Source organism: Enhydra lutris, unplaced genomic scaffold, assembly GCF_002288905.1.
Source record: "Enhydra lutris kenyoni isolate GAN:26980312 unplaced genomic scaffold, ASM228890v2 scaffoldscaffold43, whole genome shotgun sequence".
Classification (NCBI taxonomy): domain Eukaryota; kingdom Metazoa; phylum Chordata; class Mammalia; order Carnivora; family Mustelidae; genus Enhydra; species Enhydra lutris.
Genome location: NW_019154127.1, coordinates 14338468 through 14363022, shown reverse-complemented (window position 1 = coordinate 14363022; position 24555 = coordinate 14338468). Strand labels below are relative to the sequence as shown.

The window sequence follows — 24555 nt, the reverse complement described above, 5'->3', positions numbered from 1 at the left end:
TATTCAACTTTCCAGTGAGATTTTTTCTTTCACATGTGCTCTTGTGACACCCTTTCTTTTCAGCTTAAAGAAGAGCATTCCTTGAAGGCCGTGTTAGTGGTGATGAACTCTTTGAGCTTTTGTTTCTCTGGAAAACACTTTACATCTTCACTTCTGAATGATCGCTTTGCCAGGTAAAGTTATCTTGGTTGGAGGTTTTCCTTTCAGCACTGAGTACATCGTGCCACTCTCTCTGGCCTGCAGAGTTTCTGCTGAAAAATCCACTGACAGACTTAGGGGGTTTCCTTGTATGTAGTAAGCTGTTTTTCTCTAGCTGCTGATTTATTCTCCTTCCATGGCCTACCCTCCCCTCATCTGCTGCTTTTAAGATTCGCTCCTGGTCTTTAGTTTTTGACTTGTAATCGTAATGTGTCTTGGTGTGGGTCCCTTTGGGTTCCTCTTATTTGAAACTCTCTGGGCTTCTTGGATCTGGATGTCTGTTTCCTTCCCCAGATTAGGGAAGTTTTCAGCCATTACTTTTTTTTTTTTCCCCCAGCTGTTACTTCTTCAAGGAGATTTCTGAACTTTACTCTCTCTCTCTTTTTCCATGATCCAAATATTAGTCTGTTTGATATTGTCCTATAAGCCCCTAAGCTATCTTCACATTTTTTTCTTTTTTCTTCTTGCTGCTCTGATCACCTGAGTTCCACTCCTTGACTGAGCTGTCTGACCTTTTCTTCTGCTTCATCTGGGCTGTGTTTCAGTCGGCTTTTGTATTCCTCGCTCTGTAACTTCTTTTTTTGTTTGTTTGTTTTTAGAGAGGGAGAGAGGGAGTTGAGGGGGGCAGAAGGGGAGAGAATCCACAGAGAGACTCCGCTCCACACCCAGTGCAGGGCCCCCCTGCACGGAGAGACCCAGCTCCTGAATCTGTGGCTTCTTGCTTTCCCAGGGGTGCTAGCTGTTTAAGAACCCTTCCTTCACTGGTTAGAGTCCTCTGGAACCCACGGCGTAAGTCCCTCTGGCTGCTGGAGTCAGGTGATGTAGAGAAGTCCCCAGAAGCAGGCATAGAATTTGGGGCACCACATAAGTGTGAGCTCCTTCCTGTGTGATACTGATCATTACAGTTTCCTGGGAGCAGGTGTCCAAGTGTCCCTGGCCTGCAGAGCCAGGTGATCGAGAGCTGTCTGGTGGGTGACAGCCCCAGAAATCAGGGCACTAGGTACACGTAGAAGCTCCCTTCGGGGAGATGCTGGTGCCCAGCAAAGGGAGGGGGCGAGGGTGGCCCCCTAGTCCCCGTTCCCAGTGGAGAGTGATCCAGCAGGCTCTTGACGTGTGTGTCAGATCACATGCCTGCCCTCAGGCTGGCGCCCCAACAGACGCAGGTGAGCCTGCTTCCCTTTGGTCTAGGCACAAGCCACGGGCTCCCTCTGAGCCGGGCCCTGGGGCGGCTGGGTCCCCGCGTGCAAGCCGCTCCAGGGAGCCTTTGAGGATTGCTTCTGTCTTGCGGTCTCGGGATGCGAGTCCCCTGGGGATTTCAAAGTTAGGTGTTTTGGGGCTTGTCTGTTCGAGTGTACATTTTAGAAGTCGGGGTGCTGCCGTGGGGTTTGAACCTTTTGCTGCTCAGGGAGAAGCTCTGGGTTTTGAGTTTTCTCCTGGTTGTGAGATACCGCGAGGAAGGCTGTGACTCTGTCCCAGCCTCTCCCAGCTGCTTCATTGTGGTTTTCTCCTCATTTGCTTGATGTGTGCTTATGGCCCAGCCCGCCTTTAGGGTTTTATTTTGTTTTTCAAATTTTATTATTTTTTTTATAGATTTTTATTTGACAGAGAGAGAGAGAGATCACAAGTCTCTGTGAGGCAGAGAGCCCGATGCGGGGCTCGATCCCAGGACCCTGAGATCACGATCCAAGCCGAAGGCAGAGGCTCAACCCACTGAGCCACCCAGGCACCCCCAGACTTTATTTTATTTTAGAGAGAGAGTGTACGTGCTTGTGAATTGGGGGAAGGGCAGAGGGGGAGAGACTCTCAAGCAGGTCCCCTGCTGAGCGATGAGCCCAATGCAGGACTCGATCCCAAGACCTCAGGATCATGACCTGAGCCAAAGGCAGACGCTCATCCGACTGAACCACACAGGCGTCCCAATAGGTGCTTTCCTAATGATCAGTGACATTGAGCATTGTTCTGTGTGTTTCATACCATGCTGTGTCGTGAGTCTTCTGCTGATTTTCAAGTGTATTGTTTTCTTAGTAAGTTGTAACAGTTCTTTATATAATGTATCTACAGTCTTTCATTGGATGTTTTGTAAATATTTTCCCTTAAACTGAGGCTTGCCCCTTTTTAAAATTGTGGTTAAAAAACCCCCATAATTTCCTCTTCTTACCAGTTTTTAAGTGTACATTACAGCGTTAACCATATGCACGCTGTTGTCTAGCAGAGCCTTAGAACTCCTTGGTTTTGTGTGACCAGAGGGCACCGCCGGAGCAGCAGCTCGTGTGGCGTGCCTTTGAGTTTCCGTAGCGGAGCCTTTTGAAGAGCAGAGGATTTCTTGATTTCACTGAAGTCCAGTCTGTTTACTTCCAAAATATCTCCCGCTCTCCGTCTTTAAGAAATCCCGGCCTACCGCGAGATTGCTACGATTTTCTCCTATGCAGAAATCACGTGTCTTTTTCAGTGCGGTGTAGTTTCTCACATCTGTGGTCCGTGTCAGGGAAAGGCTTGGGTGCGCCGTGACGTAAAGGTCAGGGTTTCCCTGCAGATTACTTACAGATGACCGCGCACCTGCTCGAGGACTGTGTTCGTGTTCTAGGGCTGCAGAGACGAAATACCTGGGAGTAGGGCGTCCAACAACAGAAATATTGTCTTAGGGTCTGACATCCAGCTGTGGGCAGGCCTGGCTCTTCCGGGGCCTCTCTCCTGGGCGTGTGGATGCCATCTTCCTGGGGCTGTGTGCTGATCGTCCGAGAACACCAGGCCTGTTGGACTCAGGCCCTTAACACCCTCATTTTTTTTTTTTTTTAATTTTTATTTATTTATTTGACAGATCACAAGTAGGCAGAGAGGCAGGCAGAGAGAGAGGAGGAAGCAGGCTCCCCACTGAGCAGAGAGCCCGATGCGGGGCTTGATCCCAGGACCCTGGGATCATGACCTGAGCCGAAGGCAGAGGCTTTAACCCACTGAGCCACCCAGGCGCCCCAACACCCTCATTTTTATTTAATCACCTCTTGACAGACCCTCGGTACAAGCTTTTCTCCACTTTTTGCGTTTTTTTCATTTAGTATGTACTGGAGTTCGTTGTACACCCGTACAGAGAGGCGTGCATCTTTCCTTCCAGCAGCGAAGCACTCCGTTGGTAGATGAATCATGATTTGACTGACTGGTCCCCTATTGATAGATATTTGGGTCAAATTTCCAGTGTTTTGCTATTACAAATAATTCTGAAATGAATAGCCTAATGCCTACATCTTTTCCTGTTTTTACCAGCGTATCTTTTGCTAGGGGAGGTTCCGAGACTGGGATCGCTGGGTCGAAAGTTGAGTTTATATTGCATTTTGTGTGGTGACTGTTCTTTAAGCCACTATTAAGAAAATGTTTTGAACAAGTTAACATTCTCAAGGATTCAGTGCTATAGTTTGTGCAGACTTCTCTGATATCGTTAAGAGTTTTTCTTTTTGAATTTGCTTTTACCAGTAAACGTGAAAGCTCTGTGGGTGTGTGTGTTTTGGAAACAAAGCGGAGAAAGGAGAATGCTGTCAGGACCCCTTGCGCCGTCGGGGGAGCTCGGGCCGCGCAGTTCTCCTCTGACCAGTAGGTGCCGCTGTTGAGTCAGGATGCGGGTGGGCCGCGCTGGGTGCCGGGTGTCTGCAGCCGCCCAGAGAGCACCCTGCGCCCTCCCTCAGCGGAGGATGTGAGGTTCCAGTGGGCCACAGGTGAAGAACACAGCCTGCTCGTTTGCAGGGAAGCACCCCTTCAGGGCTCCAGGGGAACAAGTGCCGTCTCTACTGTTGTGCTCTCAGGCACCCCCCACCCCTGCCCCAGCGGTTTGTAACTCACCCGCTTTAATTTGTTGTTTTTTTTCTTGTAATAAGGTGATTTGACTTTAGACATGAAAACTAGACTGGATTTCAGATGATTGGGTGTGCAGAGCCTGGTGAGCTGGGTTCTGGGATCACCTGGGGCCGCTTCTCCTGGCCTGCTGTGGCGCAGAGACGTGACGAGGGCTGAGACAGAGTCTGTCTTGCCCCACCCGAGGGGCTCGGCCTTCCTGGTACTCCTCTTCCTCATTCGCACCTGGTGCCCCCTCCGAGGCGTCTGCTGCCCTTCCCCGGCTTCCTCTGGGCGTCCCCTCTGTCCCTTCCCTTCCCGCGGCTGGCTGGGCTGGCATGGCCACATGACACCTGTGGCTCTCAGTGGATCTGGCTGGCTCGCAGCTCATTTTCCTTGTGGAGGACTCGTTCCTGGCAGAATGTGGAGCATTCGTGGTCCCTTCTCCCTCCATGGCGGTGGCACTCCCTAGTCCTTGTGGAGACCTGGCGGTGGCACCTGAGTTTCCAGGTGTTCCCTGGGGGACTGCTCCGTCGGCTCGTCCCTTCCGCGTGCACGTAGATTTCCGCGGCTACTGTCGTCTCTCCCTGGAGCCTCACACTTGTTCCTCTAACCACCTGCCTGTTCTACTGCCTTTTTATTTTTTTAAGGTTTATTTTACGTATTTTAGAGAGAAAGAGTGGCAGAAAGGGGCAGAGGGAGAAGGAGATAGAATCCCAAGCAGACTCCTCGCTGAATGCAGAGCCGGACGTGGGGCTCGATCCCATGACCCCGAGATCATGACCTGGGCCAGAACCAAGTCAGATGTCTAACCAGCTGAGCCGCCCAGGAGCCCTTTACTTGTCTGTTTCCTAGTCTCCATTTTAATGTGTTTACATGAGAATTCCCGCTTTCCCTTCAAGCCTGTCCCTTCCTGTTTCGTTGCAGGAATAGTGCTGCCCTTTGCTTAGTTGTTTGGCCAGGAACCCGGGAACAGCCTTGTTCTTCCTCTCTGCCTGCAGAACAGACCCCCCCCCGCACCCAGTTACCCTAGTTCTCACTTACTACTATGACTCAAGCCATCACCTTCCCCGTCCAGACTGTCGTGGTAACAACTCTTAAAATCCTTTATTAATTTGAGGGGCGCCGGGGTGTTTCAGTCAGTTAAGTGTCTGCCTTCGGCTCAGGTCATGATATCAGGGTCCTGGGATCGAGCCCTGCGGGTGCATGTCACGCTCCCTACTCAGCGAGGGTTCCGCTTTTCCCTCTCCCTCTGCCCACCCCCGCTGCCGTTTGCTCATGCTTTCTTTCTTCTCTCAAATAAATACATCTTTTTTAAAAAGTTGGTTAATTTGAAATCAGCTGGTGTGAGGACAGGTGCAGGAAGGACATGTTCCCCTCAGTGAGCTCCCTGAGCATCACTACCCCGGGTAAGCAAGAAGTCTGCAGCTCCCCAGGACCCCACAGTGTGGGACCCCCCCACCCCAGAGCCGCTCTGTCTTTGCAGGAGAATCACCACCTTGCTTTGTTTTTCCACGGAAGCCTGCGTTCTTAGACGTTGGAGCTCAGCTTGCCGGGTTTTTAATGAACGTAATCAGTGTAATCTAGCGATTTGTGTAGTTCCTGTTGTGTGTTCTGTGTCGTGCGTATGTATGTAGTGTGAGTATATTGTGTCGATAGGTAGACACCTGGCTTCCTCACACAACTTCATGTTGTGTGTAGCATCATTTATTGTCACTTTGTTGCCTTGTGTGGCTCTGGCACAGTCTCTTAATCTTGTCTACTATAGATAGATATTTGGGTGTTTTCATTTTTGGGGGCTGTTATGGATAACGCTTGTACCGGGGGTGGTACTCAGCCACAACAAAGCATGAAATCTTGCCGTTGGCGACAACATCGAGAGTGTCACACTAAGTGGAGTAAGACAGAGACGAGTGTCAGGTGGTCTGTCTCGAGTAGGGAATCTTTTTTTTTTTTTTTTTTTTAAAGATTTTATTTATTTATTTGTCAGAGAGAGAGAGGGAGAGAGAGCGAGCACAGGCAGACAGAATGGCAGGCAGAGGCAGAGGGAGCAGCAGGCTCCCTGACGAGCAAGGAGCCTGATGTGGGACTCGATCCCAGGACGCTGGGATCATGACCCGAGCCGAAGGCAGCTGCTTAACCAACTGAGCCACCCAGGCGTCCCTTTTTTTTTTTTTTTTTAAGATTTTATTTATTTCACAGAGAGAGATCACAAGTAGGCAGAGAGGCAGGCAGAGAGAGAGATAGAGGAGGAAGCAGGTTCTCCGCTGAGCAGGGAGCCCGATGCGGGACTCGATCCTCGGACCCTGAGATCATGACCCGAGCCGAAGGCAGAGGCTTAACCCACTGAGCCACCCAGGTGCCCTCGAGTAGGGAATCTTAATCAGAGTGGCCGCTCCCAGACTCAGGACGGCCTCGTGGTAGCCGCGGGGGATCGGCTGTGGGCAGGAAGCGTGGAAGTGGTCGGAAGGTACAGACTTCGCTTATAAAAGGAGCGAGGCCTGGGGATGTCACGCACAGCACGGCGACTGCAGTTGATGATGCCATGTGGTACGTTTGAAAGTTGCCAGGAGAGTAGATCTTAAAGTTCTCATCGAAAGAAAAATTGATTTGTGAGCGTGTGTTGGTGGATGTTAACTACCAGACGACGTACCGCGCCCATTTCAGAATATAAATGGATACTGACTCCCTGTGTCGTACCTGAACCTAACATGGGATAAGTCAGCTATATCTCAGTTAAAAAAAAAAGGAGCCCCTCCAGTGTCACCTTCACAGCGAGGCGTCACTTGCCCCCCACGGGCGTGTCTTTCTCTCACTTTGTCACGTTGTACTCTCTGGTACCTGAAACTCTCTTTTCACGAGTGTTCCTTCTCTGCCGTTTCCTTTCACGAGCACATGAGCTCACTGAAGGCAGGGTCCTTGTCTGTCCTTTGCCCCTGCGTGTCACACTGGCCGGGGGAGTGCTGGGCAGAGACGTGTCTCGTCACGGTGGCCTCGCGGGCTGCTCAGACCGCTGCTGCCCGTGGCTCTGGGCTGCTCCTCAGAGCTCCGAGGGGACCGGGAAGCGAGGGGAAGGATAAGCAACAGCATCCGTGTTTGAATGGTCTTGTGACCAGAATTTTAACTGTATACTTTTTTTTTTAAAGGTTTTATTTATTTATTTGACAGAGATCGCAAGTAGGCAGAGAGACAGGCAGAGAGAGGAGGAAGCAGGCTCCCCGCTGAGCAGAGACCCCCGATGTGGAGGTCGATCGCAGGACCCTGAGATCATGACCTGAGCTGAAGGCAGAGGCTTTAACCCACTGAGCCCCCCAGGCGCCCCTCTTATATACTTTTAAAAAGTGTTTTGTTAAAATGCCAACCTAATACACATTGTATTTCATAATGGTTTTACTTTTTCGTTTTATAGAATTAACACTGAATCCTCCAGAAGGAATTGTGGCAGGTAAGGCACTGCAGTTAACCTCTTTATAATCTACTTCTGATCGCCAGTGTTACCTTCACAATTAATTGTGGAAATTGTTTTCCCCTGCAGGCCCCATGAATGAAGAGAACTTTTTCGAGTGGGAGGCACTGATCATGTAAGCTCGTTACACGTGTTTCTGGTTTTCAAGACTTTCCTGGACACGAGACCTTTGAATCCCTTCAGCGGCCGGTGGTGCTTCCAAGTGTCCGTTTCTTCGTGCGTTTCCCGAGTTGAGCTCTTTCTAGTCTGCTCGTCTCAGAGCAGAGAACAGCACAGATGTGCATCCTGACAAGCAGAAATGTTTCCTTAGAGCCAGTGAAAGGTTTAGTCGATGTTGTATTTCTAGAGTTTTACAGTAATTAAGATGTTTTTTTAAAAGACTGTATTTATTTGACAGAGGGCGAGCGAGCAGAGGCAGGGGGAGCGGCAGAGGGAGAAGCAGGCTCCCCACTGAGCAGGGAGCCCGATGCGGGGCTCGATCCCAGGACTCTGGGGTCACACCCTGAGTCCGAGGTGGACACTTAACCGACCGAGCCCGCAGACGCCACACACTAACACGTTTTGAATGTTGTGTGGCTGCGCTGGCGGTTCTCACCTCGGGAGTCCCCAAGAGCCCTCAGCTCTGAAAGGAGACGGGCCCCTCGGGATGTGAGTGAGCCTCTGGCCCTACACACCTGTGCACCCACACGTCCCTCTTCCTCTCGTCCCCACGGAGCCCCTCGTCTGCTGCTGCCGCTCTCTCCGGGCACCTTGTCTGGCTTTCCGTGGTCCCTGACCCCGGCACTCGGCTTCGTTCTGCGGCCAGCAGTGTGGTTCCTCGCCCTGCTGTGGAGCTCGTGCGTGGATTTCCCATTTCACTTAGTGATGTTACTTCAGGGGGTCACAAACGGACCCCCGGATCTAGAATGTTCTAGATTCCTATGACCCAGACGCTTTGTTTGCCTTCCTCCTACTTTACGTGGGCAGTTTCTGCATTACTGTCCTGAGACCTGCCGTATTTTCAGCAGAACGTGCTTCAGTAACGTTTGTGAAGTTGTGAGGTGATCCCCGGCCTCTCTGTTCTCTCTGTAGGAAGGCGAGATGCCTCAGTCAGTTGGCAGGTGCTGGGGCTGGATTTTGTTGGGTTGAGGAGTGCTCTGTGGGAGGGGCAGGGGCAGCCGGGCCTTCAGCACCGTCCCCACCCCTTGGGGGTCTGCCTAGGGCCAGCGTCACATTAGCTCTTCATGCTTCCCATGCTTGAGGAGCACTGATAGTGTCGTCCCTGGAGGTTAGAGTAACGTATGGAAATTGATGAGAAGAATGAGGGTTTTTGATAAAGCAAAATATTTTAGACTGTCCAGAGAAAACACAGCATGCGTGCCATCTGATGGCTTGGGCCTGTGATGCCCACTGTTTTTCCCGTGCTGAAATGTTCCTGGCATGAGGATGTCTTTGCAGTCTGTACTTCTGTCTCATCTTGTGTCTGTTGTCCCCTGAAGCAGTCACCATGGGATGGCGAGTGTCCGGCTCAGCAGTGCCCTGCGTCTGCTGGAACATGGCACTGGCTGCTGTGTCCGCTACAAAGCCTTTTATTTTTAAGGAAACAGCAGATTATATCATTGGAACTTGAGTCGTAGCCCTGCTTTTCCACTTGCTGTATACTGTGTGTTCTCTCCGTGTTCACGCAGGCAGCTGTGCGTGCCACCTGGCCGCGAGCCTTTGGGGAGGGACACGGGGCTTTGGAAGGCTCGAGTGCAGAGGTGAGTGGCCCCTGGCAGGTCTGACAGCTTGCAGGAGAGTGGCTCGTGCCCGTTGGCAGGCTTAGTCAGCAGCCCTCTAAGGGACATGGGAGCCTTCTGGTATGACTTCTAAAGTGTTGGGGTAACTAAACCTGATAGGGTAAGTGTTACTAATTTTAGATAAACACTATAATATTGAACCGGTATTTTGAAAACACGGTAATAACGAGATGCAACAAAAGCAGAAATCAAGAAGCAGGACAACGTCCAACTGGAAAGCTTCTGCTCAGCGCAGGAAGCCATCGACAGGACGAAAAGGCCGCCTACGGGATGGGAGAAGAGGTTTGCGATCCCGTGCCTGTGGTCTATCCAGAATACATGAAGACCTGGCAGAACTCAACTCCAAAAGTATAAATCATCTGATTTAACAATGGGCCGAGGACCTGAATAGATGCTTTCCTGAAGAAGACACACAGACGGCCGGCAGGTGCGTGGAAAGGTGCTCGCGTCACTCGGCGTCCCGGGAGTGCGCATCAGGACCCCAGGGAGGCATCACCTCCCACCAGTCAGCGCGGGCGTCACACAGAAAGACCAGAAACAACGGTGCTGGCCAGGCTGCGGAGAGAGGGGAGCCGTGTCACCCTGCTGGTGGGAATGCCAGCTGCTGCACCCGCTCCGGAAAACTGTGTGGGGCGTCCCCAAAACTGAAACAGAGTGTAGTACTGAGCCTCTGCCCAGAGACCGCGCGCACCCTGGCTCAGAAAGCCTGACGCTGGTGCCCCGTGTTCCTGGTAGCAGTATTTACAGCAGCAAAGACCTGGAAGCAGCCAGAGTCGCCTCCAGCAGTGGGCGAGCGGACAGAACGGGTGGTGCGCGTACACGCGTGTGCGCGCGCACGCACGGGTTAGCAGCCTTAAAAAGGAAGGACGTCTTGCCATTGGTGAAAATGTGGGCCGGAGCGGGGGTGGGGGGGGGGACGACAGTGAAATGGGCAACGGAGGACAAAAGCCCAAACTTGCAGCTGCAAAATAACTCTGTCCTGGCAGTGTAAGGGACAGCGTGGTGACCAGGGTTGGTGACACTGCAGTAGGTAGATGAAAGTCCTCAAGACAGTGAATCTGCAAGTTCTCATCACAAGAAGGAACAGTTTGTAACTTCGTGCGGTGATGGGTGTTCACTCGATTGATGGTGGTTGTCCTGTAGTGTCTGTAGAGCGTGGCCCCTGCTGTCCCGCTCCCGGGACGTAGACCCCATCGTGTGTCAGTTAAGCTTCAACTTCAACTTCGAAAAAAGTAAGAAGAACTTTTCAGGTTTCTTGAGCACGTTTATATCTGAATAAGGCTATTGCGTTAGCATGGAATTCCCCTGCTTCAGGATTTGGTGAGCCTGTGGGTCTTGGTCCTGTTCCAGACCCTTTTACAAACAAGAGGCCGTTTACAAATGTACTTAAAACACCTATTAGGGAATTAGCTGTCGTCCCATTGATCGGCCTCACGCTGCCGTTTTTGCAGACACCTGGCTGAGTTTTGCTCCTTAGTGATAGGTTTTCTTTTCTCTCTTTTGTTCTTTGATTGTCTCCGGAGTTTCTGTGGTGCCCCAGTGTTTCTGAAACCATGCGTGCCCCGTTTCTGGGGGGGCACGGGCTCTCACCCACAGGGTCCCCATCTCTCCTCGGCTGTGCAGTGAGGGTGCTTGGGCCACAGGTACTAAGGATACGGGGGGACCCCATGTGTGCCCCCAAGAGAAGGAGGCGGACGGTGTACTATGGGAGCGCAGCAGATCGGTGCATGGGAGGGGAACGGAGAACGAAACTGCCACAGCCTCCTCTCGGAGGATAAATAGAAGGCAGCTCTGGGACGCCCGGCTGGCCCCAGCAGAAGGGCGTGTGACTCTTGATGTTGGGGTCATGAGTTCGAGCCCCACATGGGTGCAGAGATGACTTAAATAAAACCTTTAAGAAAACAGGTGGAAGATAAGTCTGCTGGCTCCCGGCTGGGCATACGGTGGAGTCTGAGCCGCGGCCCCGAAGATGACCAGGCTTCCCAGCAGATGGGAGCTGTGGGGCCCGCGGGCTGGGGGCCGGCAGAGCTTCATGCCCTCGCGCCTGCCGCTTTGCACTTGATCGGAGCAAAACAGACCGGTGCGTAGGGAGGTGGCGTCCCATTCGGCCTCTTCTGGGTCCAGAGTCTGGCCCGTGCGGCCTCGCCGTGCTGGGCTGTCTGGGGACCCTGTCCGCCCGCACAGGGTGGGTGTGCTTCTCGGGGGAAGCCCTTGGTGAGAATGGGAAAGGCCTGTGCTGCGGGCCGGCTCTGTGTCCTCAGGGGCTAGAAGAGGGGGGAAAGGCCTTGGGGATCTCACTGCCCTGTTCTGTGCTTCCCCAGGGCTCTCGGAGCCGCGGCCGTAAGCCATCTTCCTGCCCGAGCCACGGCCTCGCTCCCCTCCAGACCAGGGGCTCCAGTAAGATAAGGCGGACTCCCTCCCTCCCAGAGGCTGGGGACCCTTCATGAGCTCCCCCAACATGTCACAGCTGCAGGTGTGAGGATCCCCGGGTGGTGCTGCTCCGCCCGCGCTCAGCCTGGGGGGCCGGGCGCAGAGGGCAGGGTCGCGGCGGCCACCCTGTACGCCGGGCCCGCGGGCGTGCGGCCACCGTGCCGGCGCGCCTCCCGACAGAAGCACGGCCGCGTGCCTCCAGGGGCCTCTCCAGCCTGGTAGCCCCTGGGTGCGGCAACTTCCTGCCGCGCTCCCCTCCATGACTCAGGAGTGGAAATGTTGTCGTCCCACGCGATGCGAGGCACACGTGCCGTCTGGCGCCAGATGCCGCGTGACACCGGGACGGCTCCAGCGCCGTCCGCTGCCGGCCTGGGAAGGTCTCCGGCGTGTCACCGAGTGGAAGAGCAAACCAGGGAGCGACGGCCTGAACCAGTGCGGTTGCTGGGATGATGTCGGGTGGGGTCCGGAGACCCTCCTTGTCGTTACCGCTGGGGAGTTGGGGGGCGCCCCACTGCCAGCATCTGGGGGCGCTGCTGAAGGCCTCCCTGCCCGGACAGTCCCTTACAGCGGCCCCGGCTCGTGGGCCCCAGGCTCAGCGCTGCGGCCGAGAACCAAGTTTCACCTGTGTCAAGTGTGGACGTCGGAGACTTCAGTCAGTTCACAGAGGTTTGAGGCCATCCCTGTGACGCTTCTGCAACGTTTCCAGAAAGGTCCTTGTGCCGCTCATCAGTCCTCATTCCCAGCCTCAGCTGGAGGCCGCCTCTCTCCTGCGTTTTGACTTACGGATTTGCTCTTCTGGACTTCCTGCGAATGGAATTCAGAATCCCCCGTCTCGTGCGTCTGGCTTCTCCCACTCCTCAGAACGCGTCTGTGCCTCCTTCACCTGCTGTGTGTGTCGCTGCCTCCTCCGTCCCCCCGAACCGGGTCCCCTGGGGGCATGGGCTGCCCCTGCCCTGTCTGCTCGCGGCGTGAGGGGCGCCGGGCTGCTGTGGCGAGAGCCGCTGCCGTCCCTGCATGGCGTGTGCATCGCGTGTGCGCCCCGCCGGGCCCGCGGTCGCCCTCCGCGGGGTGAATTCGCCGTCACCACTTGCAGCCGCCGCCTGCTCTCCTGGCAGCTCGCCCTCCTCCGCCCCTCGCCCGCGCCTGGCGCCGTCCCCGCTGCCTTGTGGGTGTGCGGGGCGCTCACCGGGGACGCGTTTGACTTCTAACTCACCGTGCGGAGGGTGTCTGGGGGCCTGCCAGCCGGCCCTGGGTCTCGGTGGCCCGCACAACTATTGCCCATTAACTGGACTCAAGACTCTTCTTGTCGAGTCTGTATATATTTTGGATACAAATCCTTTGTCCGATATGAGATTTTCAGGTGTTTCTTTCTTTTCAGCAGTTTCTTTCCTTTATGGAGCAGGCTCTTGGTGTCGCACAGCTCAAGGTCCCAGAGGTTTTCCTCTGTGTTTTTTATTTGTAGCTCTTACGTTTACATTTTATGTCCTTGGACCGTTGGGGGTTCACTTTGGAGACGGCATTCGGGAGGGCCCAGCTTCGGTCACTGGCATGGGGCTGCGCACTTGCCTTGGCAGCCCCGCCAGAAATCAGCCGACCACACGCGCTCGGGTTTCTGTCTGACTCTGAGTTAGGCTCTGTTGATCTGGGCCTGTCCTCCTCCCGCCGTCACAGTCTTGGTTCCTGTAGCTTTAGAGGAGGTTTTGGAATTGGAAAGTGCGAGTCCTGTCATTCTGTTCTCCTTCCTCCAGATTCTTTTGCCTCTTCCTGGGTCCCTCGCATTTCCCTCTGAATTTTAGGATCGGCATGTCGGTGTCCGCAGCGAAGCCAGCAGGGAGTTCCGGGGGATGGTGTGGGGTTGGTCCGAGGATGGCTGCCGCCTGCACAGCCTCAAGGGCTCTCTCGCAGGCCACTTCATTGGGTCTCTTCAAATTCTTGTCAGTCGTGCCGAGATACATTTTTAAAAATTTTTTTTATTATTTAAGGATTTTTATTTTTTATTTGACAGACAGAGATCACAAGTAGGCAGAGAGGCAGGCAGAGAGGGGCGGGGGGGAAGCAGGCTCCCTGCTGAGCAGAGAGCCCGATGCGGGGCTCGATCCCAGGACCCTGAGATCATGACCTGAGCCGAAGGCAGAGGCTTAATCCACTGAGCCACCCAGGCGCCCCACCATGATACATTTTTAATTTGAAAAAATCCAGTTTTGCGGATGAAGGTGTGTGAGTAGATGAGCAGAGACGAGCTTGGAGAGTAACAAGGCTTCCCTGTATCAGCCTTGGGGAGGCGAGTCCGGAGGGGGCGTGGAGGGGAGCATTTTGTTATTTTATACACCTCATGTATTTGAATATCTTCTAACACGTACTTTTCTAGTCAAAGTCAGTTCATGTTGTGAAGGTTGGTGTTTGTCAGAACGGACTGGAAGTTCTCGGAATGATAGGCTCATTTAGTTCAAGTATAGGTCAGATATGTTTGATTCAGTTTCCAGGGATGTCTGTATCACAGAAAACCCCAAATTAGAGGATGCCTGCAGCCTCCTTATGGACTGGTCCAGGCTGAGAAAACTATGCTGTGCCGCGCTCTCCCGAAGCAGAGGACGTCTGTCCTGTCCTCCTCCCACGGTTCTCGGCCGGGGTTCCGTACGTTGGGACGATCAGGGTGCACAGAGCACGACAAATAAGGAGAATGCAGCAAAGCTGCTGTCTGGCCTGCTGTGTCCACCCGCTCCTTGCCCCGGCGCCCCCCTCAGCCCCAGCCCCCGGGAGCCCATGCCATCTTTCCTGCCAGGCTGTGGGCTCCTGCTGCCCGGAGAGTGGCCTGGGGGCCTCGTGCAGCTGCCACCCCTGCCGTCCTGGTGGGGCCTGGAGCCCAGTGGCCAGAGGGAGTAAAGACCAGTAGCCCCAGTGGAGCCAGGCCACCCTCTGCCTGGGTGAGCTGGGGTGCTCCGCTGAGGGGCAGTGGTGGCAGGAGGGGGTGACGCCCCAGTTGACAGCAGGCCCCCCTCCCGGCCCACCCGCCAGGTGCTCTGGGGGTTTGGCAGCGCTGAGGCCGCGATGGCGATGACCGCTGTCTCAGAGTGGCCTCCTTCCTCTCCCGCTGCCAGTGGTCCTGACCCGGGAAGGCGCGTTCTCCCTCAGCAGTGCAGCCACAGTTAGGCACTTGCGGGTGGTTTACGGTCTCTGTGACCTACAGCCTTGTTGTCTGTGTGTCTGAGACGATTGTCCGTGAGCTGTGCGGGCTTAGAAAGGACCGTCGGCTTCCGCGCTGCTCAGCTGCGATGATATGCAGGCCGCGGGCCGAGAACATTCCTGGCGGCCACCGGCTCACTCCCATGCAGACACCCAGGGCACACGACAAGCGCCACGGTCTCCGCGGCCTCCGGCGCGCAGCCTGGAGGCTCCTCGTGTCATGGAGGTGCGGTTTCAGCCGGGGAAGGGAGAGCGGTTGCTCACGGGGATTTAGGGTGGAGAGACGGAGGGAGCATTTGTGCCGGTTTCAGGGACTCAGTGTGTGAGCGTGCATTTTCGGCGGCTCAGGGCGCAGGGTGGGCCGGGCAGTGGACCTTCTAGAAGGGAGAGCGTGGCTCGTCAGTGGCCATGGCTGGTCAGTGGCCAGCTTCAGGCTGCGAGTGTGGCCCTCCCAGCATCTGCTCAGCCGGTCGTTCCCCGCAGTCTGGCGGCCGGACGGAGCGGCTTGGAAGGAGGTTCCCTTCACAGTGCAGAGCACGGTGGGACATTTCCCTTGGATGCTCGTCTCAGGGACGGAGAGTCCCTGCCTCTGAGCTCTGAAACAGTGCAGACCATTGTTTTAGTGGACAGATGGACGATAATTTGCTGGCTTTGAAGACTTTGTATGTTTTAGATGAGTTTGTTTCTTTTCTTCTTAAACTTTATTTTATTCGAGTATTTTTGAGATGAGGCCTTTAGTGAGAGAGAAGTGAGGCTTTCTGGAGTGTGGCACCAAGGTTCGTCCAAAAATAACACTGGTTACGTCTCTCGGTCTCGGTTCAGGAGTTAACGCGACAGCATTTTCCAGAGTTAGCAGGCCTGCTGGGCACGGGCCCCTGCGTGCTTGTCCCAGCCTCAGGGTGTCCTGGAGGACAGGAAAACCCTCCTTTCAGACCAGTAGCGAACTAGGGTATTTGAAAACAGCTTTGATATGTAAGATGTGGGAGCCCTTAGGGAAATGTTTGCTCATGCTTCTGAGGCTACGGGGGACCCAGGGGATTTTTTTTTTTTTTAAGTGTTAAAGAAAGCCCTGTTATGAGAAACAAAGAACTTAGAGCGTTGAGCAAATACCATTTGGCTTGTTCCAAAACACTATCCAGACTTTTTTTCTCCTCTGACTCGGCTGTGTCCACGATGCAGAGGCACCGGGGAGCGTTCCTGACGGACGCTGGAGGGGTGCCTGTGTGCGCTGGCCTCCCGGGAGCCGTGCTGGGCGCCTCGCTCCGCCCCTGGACGCCTATGGCCCGCGGCCGTGCTCTGTGATCGCCGGCCTCCCCAGCTTTGCCGACCCTGGAGGGGAGCAGAGCTTGCAGACACCCCGCCGCTGGGGACCTGCGGATGGAGGGTGGGGAGCGGGGGCAGTCACCATCTGCCCACAGAGGAACAGGCATCCAGGATGGGAAGCACAGAGCAGGCCTCAGGCCGCCTTGCCCGGGCGCTGGCTGCTGCTGGTGGCTGCGCTCGCTCCCTGTGCCACTGGCAGCCCCTTCTCCAGGTCGGGCGCCCTGCCTGCCGCTTGTCCCTCTTCACGTGGCTTTCCCGGTCCTGGTTTCCCGCCAAGGCTGTGGGCGCTGTTGGGACACTCACACCTGCAACACAAAGTAGTTATTCACTGTGGTTTCCCCCCAAAGTAGCAAGGGCACAGTTCTCAAAATCAAGGTCGGTCTCTTAAAGAGGAAAAAAAATGGGCTCCCCCAAACACTTCTCGCCGTGTCTCATTTTGACTGCTTTGCTGCAGCTGGGCCCCCTTCCCCCGGGATGTGATCTGGGCATCCGCGGTGGGCACTGTCGAAAGCCCTGGGCGGCTTCACAAGTGACAGGAAAGCCCTCTGTCCCATGCCCTTTTGAATTTTTTCTTTTTCCTTTAATTGTGGACATGAACATCGTTGCTACTGCTTGCAAGTTTGTATTATTACTTTGCTGAATCAAAGTAGTCTCATTGATTTGAAACAAATTCGTACTTTGAGAAAATGATTTTTTTAAAGGATTTTATTTATTTATTTATCTTTTAAGATTTTATTTATTTATTTAACAGACTGAGAAGACAAGTAGGCAGAGAGGCAGGCAGATAGAGAGAGAGAGAGAGAGAGAGAGAGAGAGAGAGAGAGAGAGGAGGAAGCAGGCTCCCTGCCAAGCAGAGAGCCCGATGCGGGGCTTGATCCCAGGACCCTGAGATCATGACCCGAGCAGAAGGCAGAGGTTTAACCCACTGAGCCACCTGGACACCCCGAGAAAATGATTTTTAAGCAATGAACGTTGTCTCGGAATAAATGTATTTCAGCTGTTTTTTTCCTGTGCCGTGTCTGGTTTTCATCTGGAAAGGGAGCCTGTCTCCGGCGTCGAGCTGTCCCTGCAGTGGCCTGGGTCTCAGGCTCCAGGGGTGGTGTGTTCGCAGAGCTGCTGGTTCACATCCTGGCTCAGTGGGACAGGCCCTCCTAGGGGGCAGCTCTGCTCTCACGGAGGCGGTCATACGAGCGACCCTAATGCACGCCCATAAGGGACGGCTCTTACTAGCTGCTGCCGTCGTGGCCCACATGGGGGCCTGGATATTGTTAACTCACACGTGTTGTGTTGGGGTTTGACAGGACTCAGCAGTGGTTTCGTACGCCTCTGCTACTCTCCTGTGATGGGGACGGAAGCCCAGGCAGACAGGCCTGCGGGTGCCCCGTGACACTGCGCTCCGGGGAGTGCTGGCCCGGCTCTGCTGTGCGTGTGCACACCCGGCTCCCGCAGGAGCTGCATCAGTGGTCATGGGGTGCTCCTTACCTCTTTCTTGAAGGTGACAAAATCGTTTCTTGGGCACTTTAAAAAATTTCAAAATAGCCTTTGAAATAACAACTCTTAATCCTCCTTTAATACGATGGTGCTGTGGTGTGTGCCTACAGTGTACCTTTATCACGTGAGACGACAGCATGTGCACAGAAAACAGACGCCCGCAGGCCTTCCAGTGTTGCTGGCAGCTCTCCGCTCCGATCCTGTATTTTGGGGAGGCTCTGCCACCCACGCTTACCTCCATTAGTGCAGACACTGTGCCTGTAATTCGGCGTTTGCGCTTGTCCCTAAGTCTAACCAGACTGCTGTGGGACGAGGAGGCGACGCTTCCCTGCTCAGAGAGAAGTACCGGTTCACCGTTACTGTTCACGTAGTCTCTTCACGCGTGCTTGTGAAGCAGTAGAAATCTCCCAGCTCCTTACTAGTGTGGTGGGCCCTGGGAAACGTACTTGAGCGTCTCTGTCCTTTCTGTCCCCCAGGGGCCCAGAAGACACCTGCTTTGAGTTTGGGGTCTTTCCTGCCATCCTGAGCTTCCCGCTGGATTACCCGTTAAGTCCCCCAAAGATGAGGTTTACCTGCGAGATGTTTCATCCGAACAGTAAGTGCCGTGGGGCGTGGTTCTGACGGGGAGGTGCGGGGCTGTGTGCGGGGACGCCGAGCCCGGGAGGTGTAACCACGTGTTAAACCGCAGCCACCTCCTCGTGGTGGTGGTGACATCAGTTGGAAGACAGTGTGACGCAGATGGTGAATGTGGACCTGATGCTGGGCGCCCGCTGACCTGTCTGCTCCTCCTTCCGGCGGGCCGGTCAGAGAAGCAGGCTGGGTGTGCGCGCCGTGGGCTCTGACAGTGGGGACCAGTCAGAGCGGCCCCGGTTTTCAGCAGCTGAGCCACGCTGGACTGTAATCTGAGTGCGACGCAGATACTTCCAGTGATCTAGAGAAAAGTCTAACGGTCTAGAACGGTAGTTCCGTGTCGAGTGAGGAAACAGGTTATGTGTCATCATCCTTGTTACAGCTCACTTGTTTTGAAAGCAGTTCGTGTGCAAATGTACGTAACTGGAAACGTGGCTCAAAAATGTTGAAAGTGATTCTCTTTCAATAATGGCATCTTTTTTGGGTTTTGTAAATCTTTTTTCTAAAATAAACATGTATTTTAAAGGGGGGGGATTCCGTCATTAATTACATTTATGGATTTAAGTTGGGAAAGTGTCCAGTGGTAGGAATTGGATTCCTGAATAGCTCTGGTTTTTCCTTTTTCCTTTACAAGAGAAGGTCGTAGATAAGAGTGTATGGAGTATGTATAGTATAGTAAGAAAATACGTTTTTAATGATCACGTTTAGGATAATGTCCCTTTTTAAAAATTTTTTTGAAAGATTTATTTATTTATTTGATAGAGAAGGAGAAAGAGAACAAGCAGGGGGAGCAGAGAGAGGAGGGAGAAGGAGAAGCAGGGAGCCCGACGCGGGGCTCGATCGCAGGACCCTGAGATCATGACCTGAGCTGAAGGCAGATGCTTCACCCACAGAGCCATCCAGGCGCCCCTAGGATAATGTTCCTCTTTATAAATGGTTATTGCCATTAAAATCATGATCTTAATGGTTGTGGAGAATAAAAGCGAGTAAGACGCCCTGTTTTGTAGAAATGAAGTATTTTCTCATTTGAGTATTCCTTATTTTCCTGTACTTTTCTGTATATAAAATAGCTCAAGGCTCATTTAATCCACAAGAGCATTTACAGAACTTGCTGAGCCTTTGACATCCCTTGGCTTAATAACAAACAAACCCACCTCGCAGTTCTCCCCTAGCCTGCCCAGACCCCCACCCCTGCCAGAGGGGCTCAGGATCGTGTCCCCCGGTGGGACTGGCCGTCCAGACCCTCATTTGGATCGTCTCGTGTCCTGCTGATGTTACGTGTGGGTCGTTAGCTCCCTCCTCAGACAGCCTGTTTCAGATTTTTCTTTTCTCACACTGATGCAGTTCTGTGTGCACGGCAGGTGCTCAGAAGTACCGTTCTTTCGAGAAGGCTGGCTGTGAGGCGGCCACGGTCGAGGTGGGGTGGTGCATGTGTGTGGGTGGGCTTCAGGCCACTCCGGTGTCTCAGTGGTTAGGGCTTCTGCGCTCACGAGGAAGGGGAGTTACGTACATTTATCCTGAATTGTCTGTCGTTTCTGTTATTATAACCTACGGCCTTGCAGTTTACAGTGGAGTCTGTCCTGGGTACGCGTCGAACCGCCTGAGGCTCTCCCGTGTGAGAGAGAGAAGCGGCAGGTGCCGCAGGGTCCTTGGTAGCATCGGTCACACACTGGGAACAGAGACGCGTTTGTCTCGACCCAGAAGGCACGGATCTGGTTCCTGATGCTGCTGGTGGGCGTGGCTTCGACGGGACACAGCGGACCTCCGGGGCACAGATGACCGGCTGTGTGTTAGAGGGAGGCCCCGGGAGAAGTCAAGGCGCCTTCTTTCTTCTAGAAGTCTCTAATCCTGGTTGCCTTCATCCTGGCACTGGGGACGTAGATTTCCACGTCCAGTTAGTTCCAGGGTTTCTTGGGGGCATTGGAAAATCTTAGAAATCAGCTCTGACAATTACTGTGAGCAATCCCCGTTACAAGAGTTGCTTTGGTGAACTAGTTCTCTGCCAGGTTCCCCGTCATGAGTCAGTGCGTCAGATGCGCTGACAAATCCAGATCCCTGTGGCGGCGGAGCCGTGGGGGGTGCCTGGGGCCAGGCAGATGGCCCGGAGCCTGGTCGGTGAGCGCGGACCCAGCCGGCCGGGTGCGCCGGGGTGCGGCGCGCGGGGCCTCGGACTCTGCCGCAGCCGCGCGAGGCAGCTGGCTCTCTACGTCCGTGCTGCTGCCCGCCTTGCCGCGCGCTGTCCCCGTTCTCTCGGCTCACCTGCTGCGTCCTCATCCCCACAGTCTACCCCGACGGCAGAGTCTGCATTTCCATCCTGCACGCCCCGGGTGACGACCCCATGGGCTACGAGAGCAGCGCCGAGCGGTGGAGCCCCGTGCAGAGTGTGGAGAAGATCCTGCTGTCGGTGGTGAGCATGCTGGCAGGTAAGGCGGCCGCCCCGGCCCCAGGGGGAGCCAGACGGCAAGGGCTGCCCCTCTGTCCTCCTGTGTCCTGCTCCTGTGTCCTCCTCCTCTGTCCTCCTGTGTCCTGGCTCCTGTGTCCTCCTGTGTCCTGCTCCTGTGTCCTCCTCCTCTGTCCTCCCGTGTCCTGCTCCTGTGTCCTTCTGTGTCCTGCTCCTGTGTCCTCCTCCTCTGTCCTCTTCTGTCCTCCTCCTGTGTCCTCCTGTGTCCTGCTCCTGTGTCCTCCTCCTCTGTCCTCCTCTGTCCTCCTCCTGTGTCCTCCTCTGTCCTCCTCCTGTGTCCTCCTGAGTCTTCTTCTGTCCTCCTCCTCTGTCCTCCTGTGTCCTGCTCCTGTGTCCTCCTCCTCTGTCCTCCTCTGTCCTCCTCCTGTGTCCTCCTGAGTCTTCCTCTGTCCTCCTCCTCTGTCCTCCTGTGTCCTCCTCCTCTGTTCCTCTGTCAACAGTCGTGTCTGTTCGTGCTTCATCCACATACGCTGTTTCTGCTTTTTCACTGAATTACTTGTATACGCACTTCGTGATTATGAGTTTGTACGTTGGCCAGAATGAGCCGCACTCCGGTCCTCGGGGATCGTGCTCGTGGAGCCGGTGTTTCCTGGGGCACCTGCCGTGTCGCCGACACTGGGTCCTGGGGTGTTCAGCGCAGTGTGTCCTAGACCCCAGTCATAAGCCTGCTTTCTGAGGGGATTTTCCAGATCCGCCAGTGGCGGCCAGTCACCGACACATCCCGAGCTGGACACACAGGGGCTGTTGGGCCGGCCCCGAGACGGCGCTGTCCTGTGGAGGAGGTACTGAGCTAAGGGGGTGGGAGGGGTATTTGGAATGAGGCCTGTGGCTCATGTGGGGACAGTGCCAGCACTGGCTACGGCTCGAGCTCAGCAGGGACGTTAGGCCGTGCAGCTGCACCTCAGCAAGACTGTCCGTGTGGCAGGGAGCCTGTCGGGCAAGTGTTGCAGTGGGCTGGGGGACAAGGACTTCTGCAGGCTGGGGAGCACTGTGGGGCCACAAGAACGGGTTGCATTTGGGAGACAGGCTCACTGGTGTGCATGGTGACTCCTGTGTCTCTGACCTCAGCAGGGGGTAGAGGGCTGCCGTCTCCGGGACAGGAGCCCTTAGACTTGGGAGAAGGGTCTGACTTGGGGTTGTCCATCCCTGGTGGCCGCTCGGCCGAGGCCTGCTGTGCAGGTGAGGCTGAGCTCACGTCTGGATGAGACGGTGGCTGAGGGGCGGGACAGAGGGCGTGAGAAAGGGCACGAGGAAGGGGGGGGTCCTCAGGGAAAGTAGGGGGCGATAGCCTAGACGACCAGGAAGGAAAGACGTGGAGGAGTGGGAGGCGCAGGTGGGGAGGCTTGGGGGGCCTCAGTGGCCCTTTGGGCGGCGCGAAGGCGAGGACGTCCGATGTCCGTGTGTGTGCCTGTGTGAGGGCGGAGGCACTCACCTTCCCCTCACATGCTGATGGGGCACCAGAGGCGAGGCGGTGGGTCGGCGGTCTGCAAATGGCAGCTTTAAGTCTTACCGTGACAGTTTTGCTATAAGTTCTTTTCTTAAAAGGTTTTATTTACTTATTTTTAAAGATTTATCTGTTTGTTTTGGAGAGCAAGGAGGGGCGGAGGGAGGGAGAGTCCCAGGCTGATGGTTAGAAGGTTTTCACATAGGGGCACCTGGTGGCTCTGTCAGTCGTTTCGGTGCCTGATCTCATCTCAGGGCTTGATCTCAGGGTTGTGGGTCGAGCTGGGATTGGGCTCTGCACTGGGCGTGGAGCTTGCTTGAAAAAAAAAAGAGAGAACGTTTTAACGTATTTCCGACACGCTGCTGTCAGAGTACGTGCCCTGCGCTCTGAGCTACTTTCTCAGCTCGGTTCCCCCCCAGCTCGGCTGCGGCCCTACTCAGCACCCTCCGTCCTGGCCTGCTGTGAGAGAGCCTGCAGCCCCTGGTCCTCCGTGAGCCGTCCGGGCCCTGGGTTCCTGCTGTCACCGGTGCTGGGTGGGGAGCCGGCCGGCCCTGTCCGTGCTCGTGTGCTCCCTGCCGTCAGGCCTGCTCAGGGGTTCCCTGAGCACATGCCTCCTCGAGGCCTGCGGGACCCCAAGTCCTCTGCCTCCTGCTCTCCCGTCGCCCACTTTGTAGCCCCGGGTTTGAAACGATGCGTGTGAGGACGGTCCCGTCTGTAGGTGCTCTGGACGGTGTGCGCTCCGCACACACAGTCCCCTGCGCTGGACCTCACGCCCAGGACCTGCTGAGGAAGGGCTTCTTGAATAAACGGGAGGAAGAAGCCATCGTGGTTGGAGGGACAGAGACTGGGTGGCCACAGAGGGACGCAAGGCCAGGCAGGAGGGAGGGGCCAGGGTCCTGCTCACGGCTGGCCTCTTGGCTGTCTTTTCTGCTCCTATCCAGCGCTGGCTCCCTGCCCCGTGAGGCCCGCTCCCGGCCCGCTCTGGGCCTCTGGCTCCCTGCCTTGCTGCCTCTGTGTGTGTGTCCTGATCTGTTTGGGGCACCTTTTGGGGTCAGGTGTGCTCCGGGGCTGGGCATCAACCTCGCGTTGGCCTGTGGCGGGAGCTGGGCGGGCATCTACACAGAGGAGTGGGACCCAGGGTGTCCAGAGCAAGATAGAACGTTTGTCTTCAAGACACTCGGGATGTAGGGATCACGAGGGTGGGTCTTCCTGCCACACATGTATGTCCCTGACTTCACGCCGCCTCGCAGTCCCCCTCGGTGGGTCTGTCAGAGGGCCGACTTCCTCCCCTAGCGCGTGTTTCTGGGACACGGCTCCGGAAGGACGCGTGGAGGGTGTACGTGAGCTGGAAGACCTCGGCCGGCCCCTGCTTTCCAGAGCTCCTTTCCCACTGCGCATGTCTCTTCTCTTGCAGAGCCCAACGATGAGAGTGGGGCCAATGTGGACGCTTCCAAGATGTGGCGGGACGACCGGGAGCAGTTTTGCCGGGTGGCCAGGCAGCTGGCGCAGAAGTCCCTGGGGCTCTGAGGCCCGTCCTCGCGCACGCGCACACACGGCCCTTTCTCACGGCCCTTTCTCTGCTGAGCGCGTACCGACAGTGACTCTGTGCCGGCACCAGAACAGGCAAGCTTGCGGACCACGGCGCCTCGTGTTTCCCGCCTTTCCCGCTCCAAACAGGCTTCTTTTCTGAAATTATGGCGTATGTAGGATGATGACAGCCGGAGGCCGCGTTACCGTGTTGCCGGCCTGGCTCTTTGGGGAGATGGTGACAGCTGTCCCCACCCCTCTCCCGGCCGGGTGCACGCCGCACAGGCCGTGGCTTCCCTTCTGTTGCGGTCGGTGGGGGCGTGTGTGCCACACTCCTGGGGGCTAGAACCAGTAATGCTCCTTCGAGGAAACGGGGCCTCGCAGCTCGAGTGGTGGCTGGCAGGATGGCTCTGTGGGCCCGGCCGGGGATGTCACTTGGTTTCAGTGCTTCATAGTACTTCCTGCCTGTTCCTTATAATCTCGTTACATCATTTTGTTTGTCGTGTGTTACAAACTATCACACTTAGAGATACTTTCAGGAAATAAATACTTTTTAAAAACACAGATTGATGAGAAATGGGGTGGGTCAGAGAGGTTTACTGCTGGTTGTGAGGACGGACCCTGACTTCCTGGTCATACTTAGATCTGTGTCCTCGCTGACTTGCGCATCACTAGGGCAGGAACACGCCGTCCCGTGTAGACGCAGGAGTTCTGAGCTTCTGTATCTGCGGCCGCAGCGGGAGCCTAACACTGAGACGGACTTGTCCTTTGCAGCGTGGTGTGGGAAGGGAACGCTCACCCTCGT

At 55.3% G+C, this 24555-nt stretch overlaps 1 protein-coding gene across 3 annotated transcripts in view; it reads left to right on the top strand.

Moving 5' to 3' along the window:
- The window catches only part of LOC111155706 (ubiquitin conjugating enzyme E2 G2), a 35231-nt gene extending 10919 nt beyond the window's left edge, over nucleotides 1–24312 (top strand). For 2 of the 3 annotated variants that reach the window (XM_022516022.1, XM_022516021.1), the window contains exons 2-6: nucleotides 7427–7462; nucleotides 7553–7598; nucleotides 18165–18283; nucleotides 20601–20741; nucleotides 23638–24312. In XM_022516022.1, the coding sequence (XP_022371730.1) occupies nucleotides 7427–7462; nucleotides 7553–7598; nucleotides 18165–18283; nucleotides 20601–20741; nucleotides 23638–23750 (455 nt within the window). In that variant the 3' untranslated portion in view covers nucleotides 23751–24312. Of the gene's footprint in view, nucleotides 1–127; nucleotides 174–7426; nucleotides 7463–7552; nucleotides 7599–18164; nucleotides 18284–20600; nucleotides 20742–23637 lie in introns of those variants that run through there. The other variant, XM_022516023.1, reaches the window with a different exon arrangement.
- Nucleotides 24313–24555: the final 243 nt, after the last annotated feature.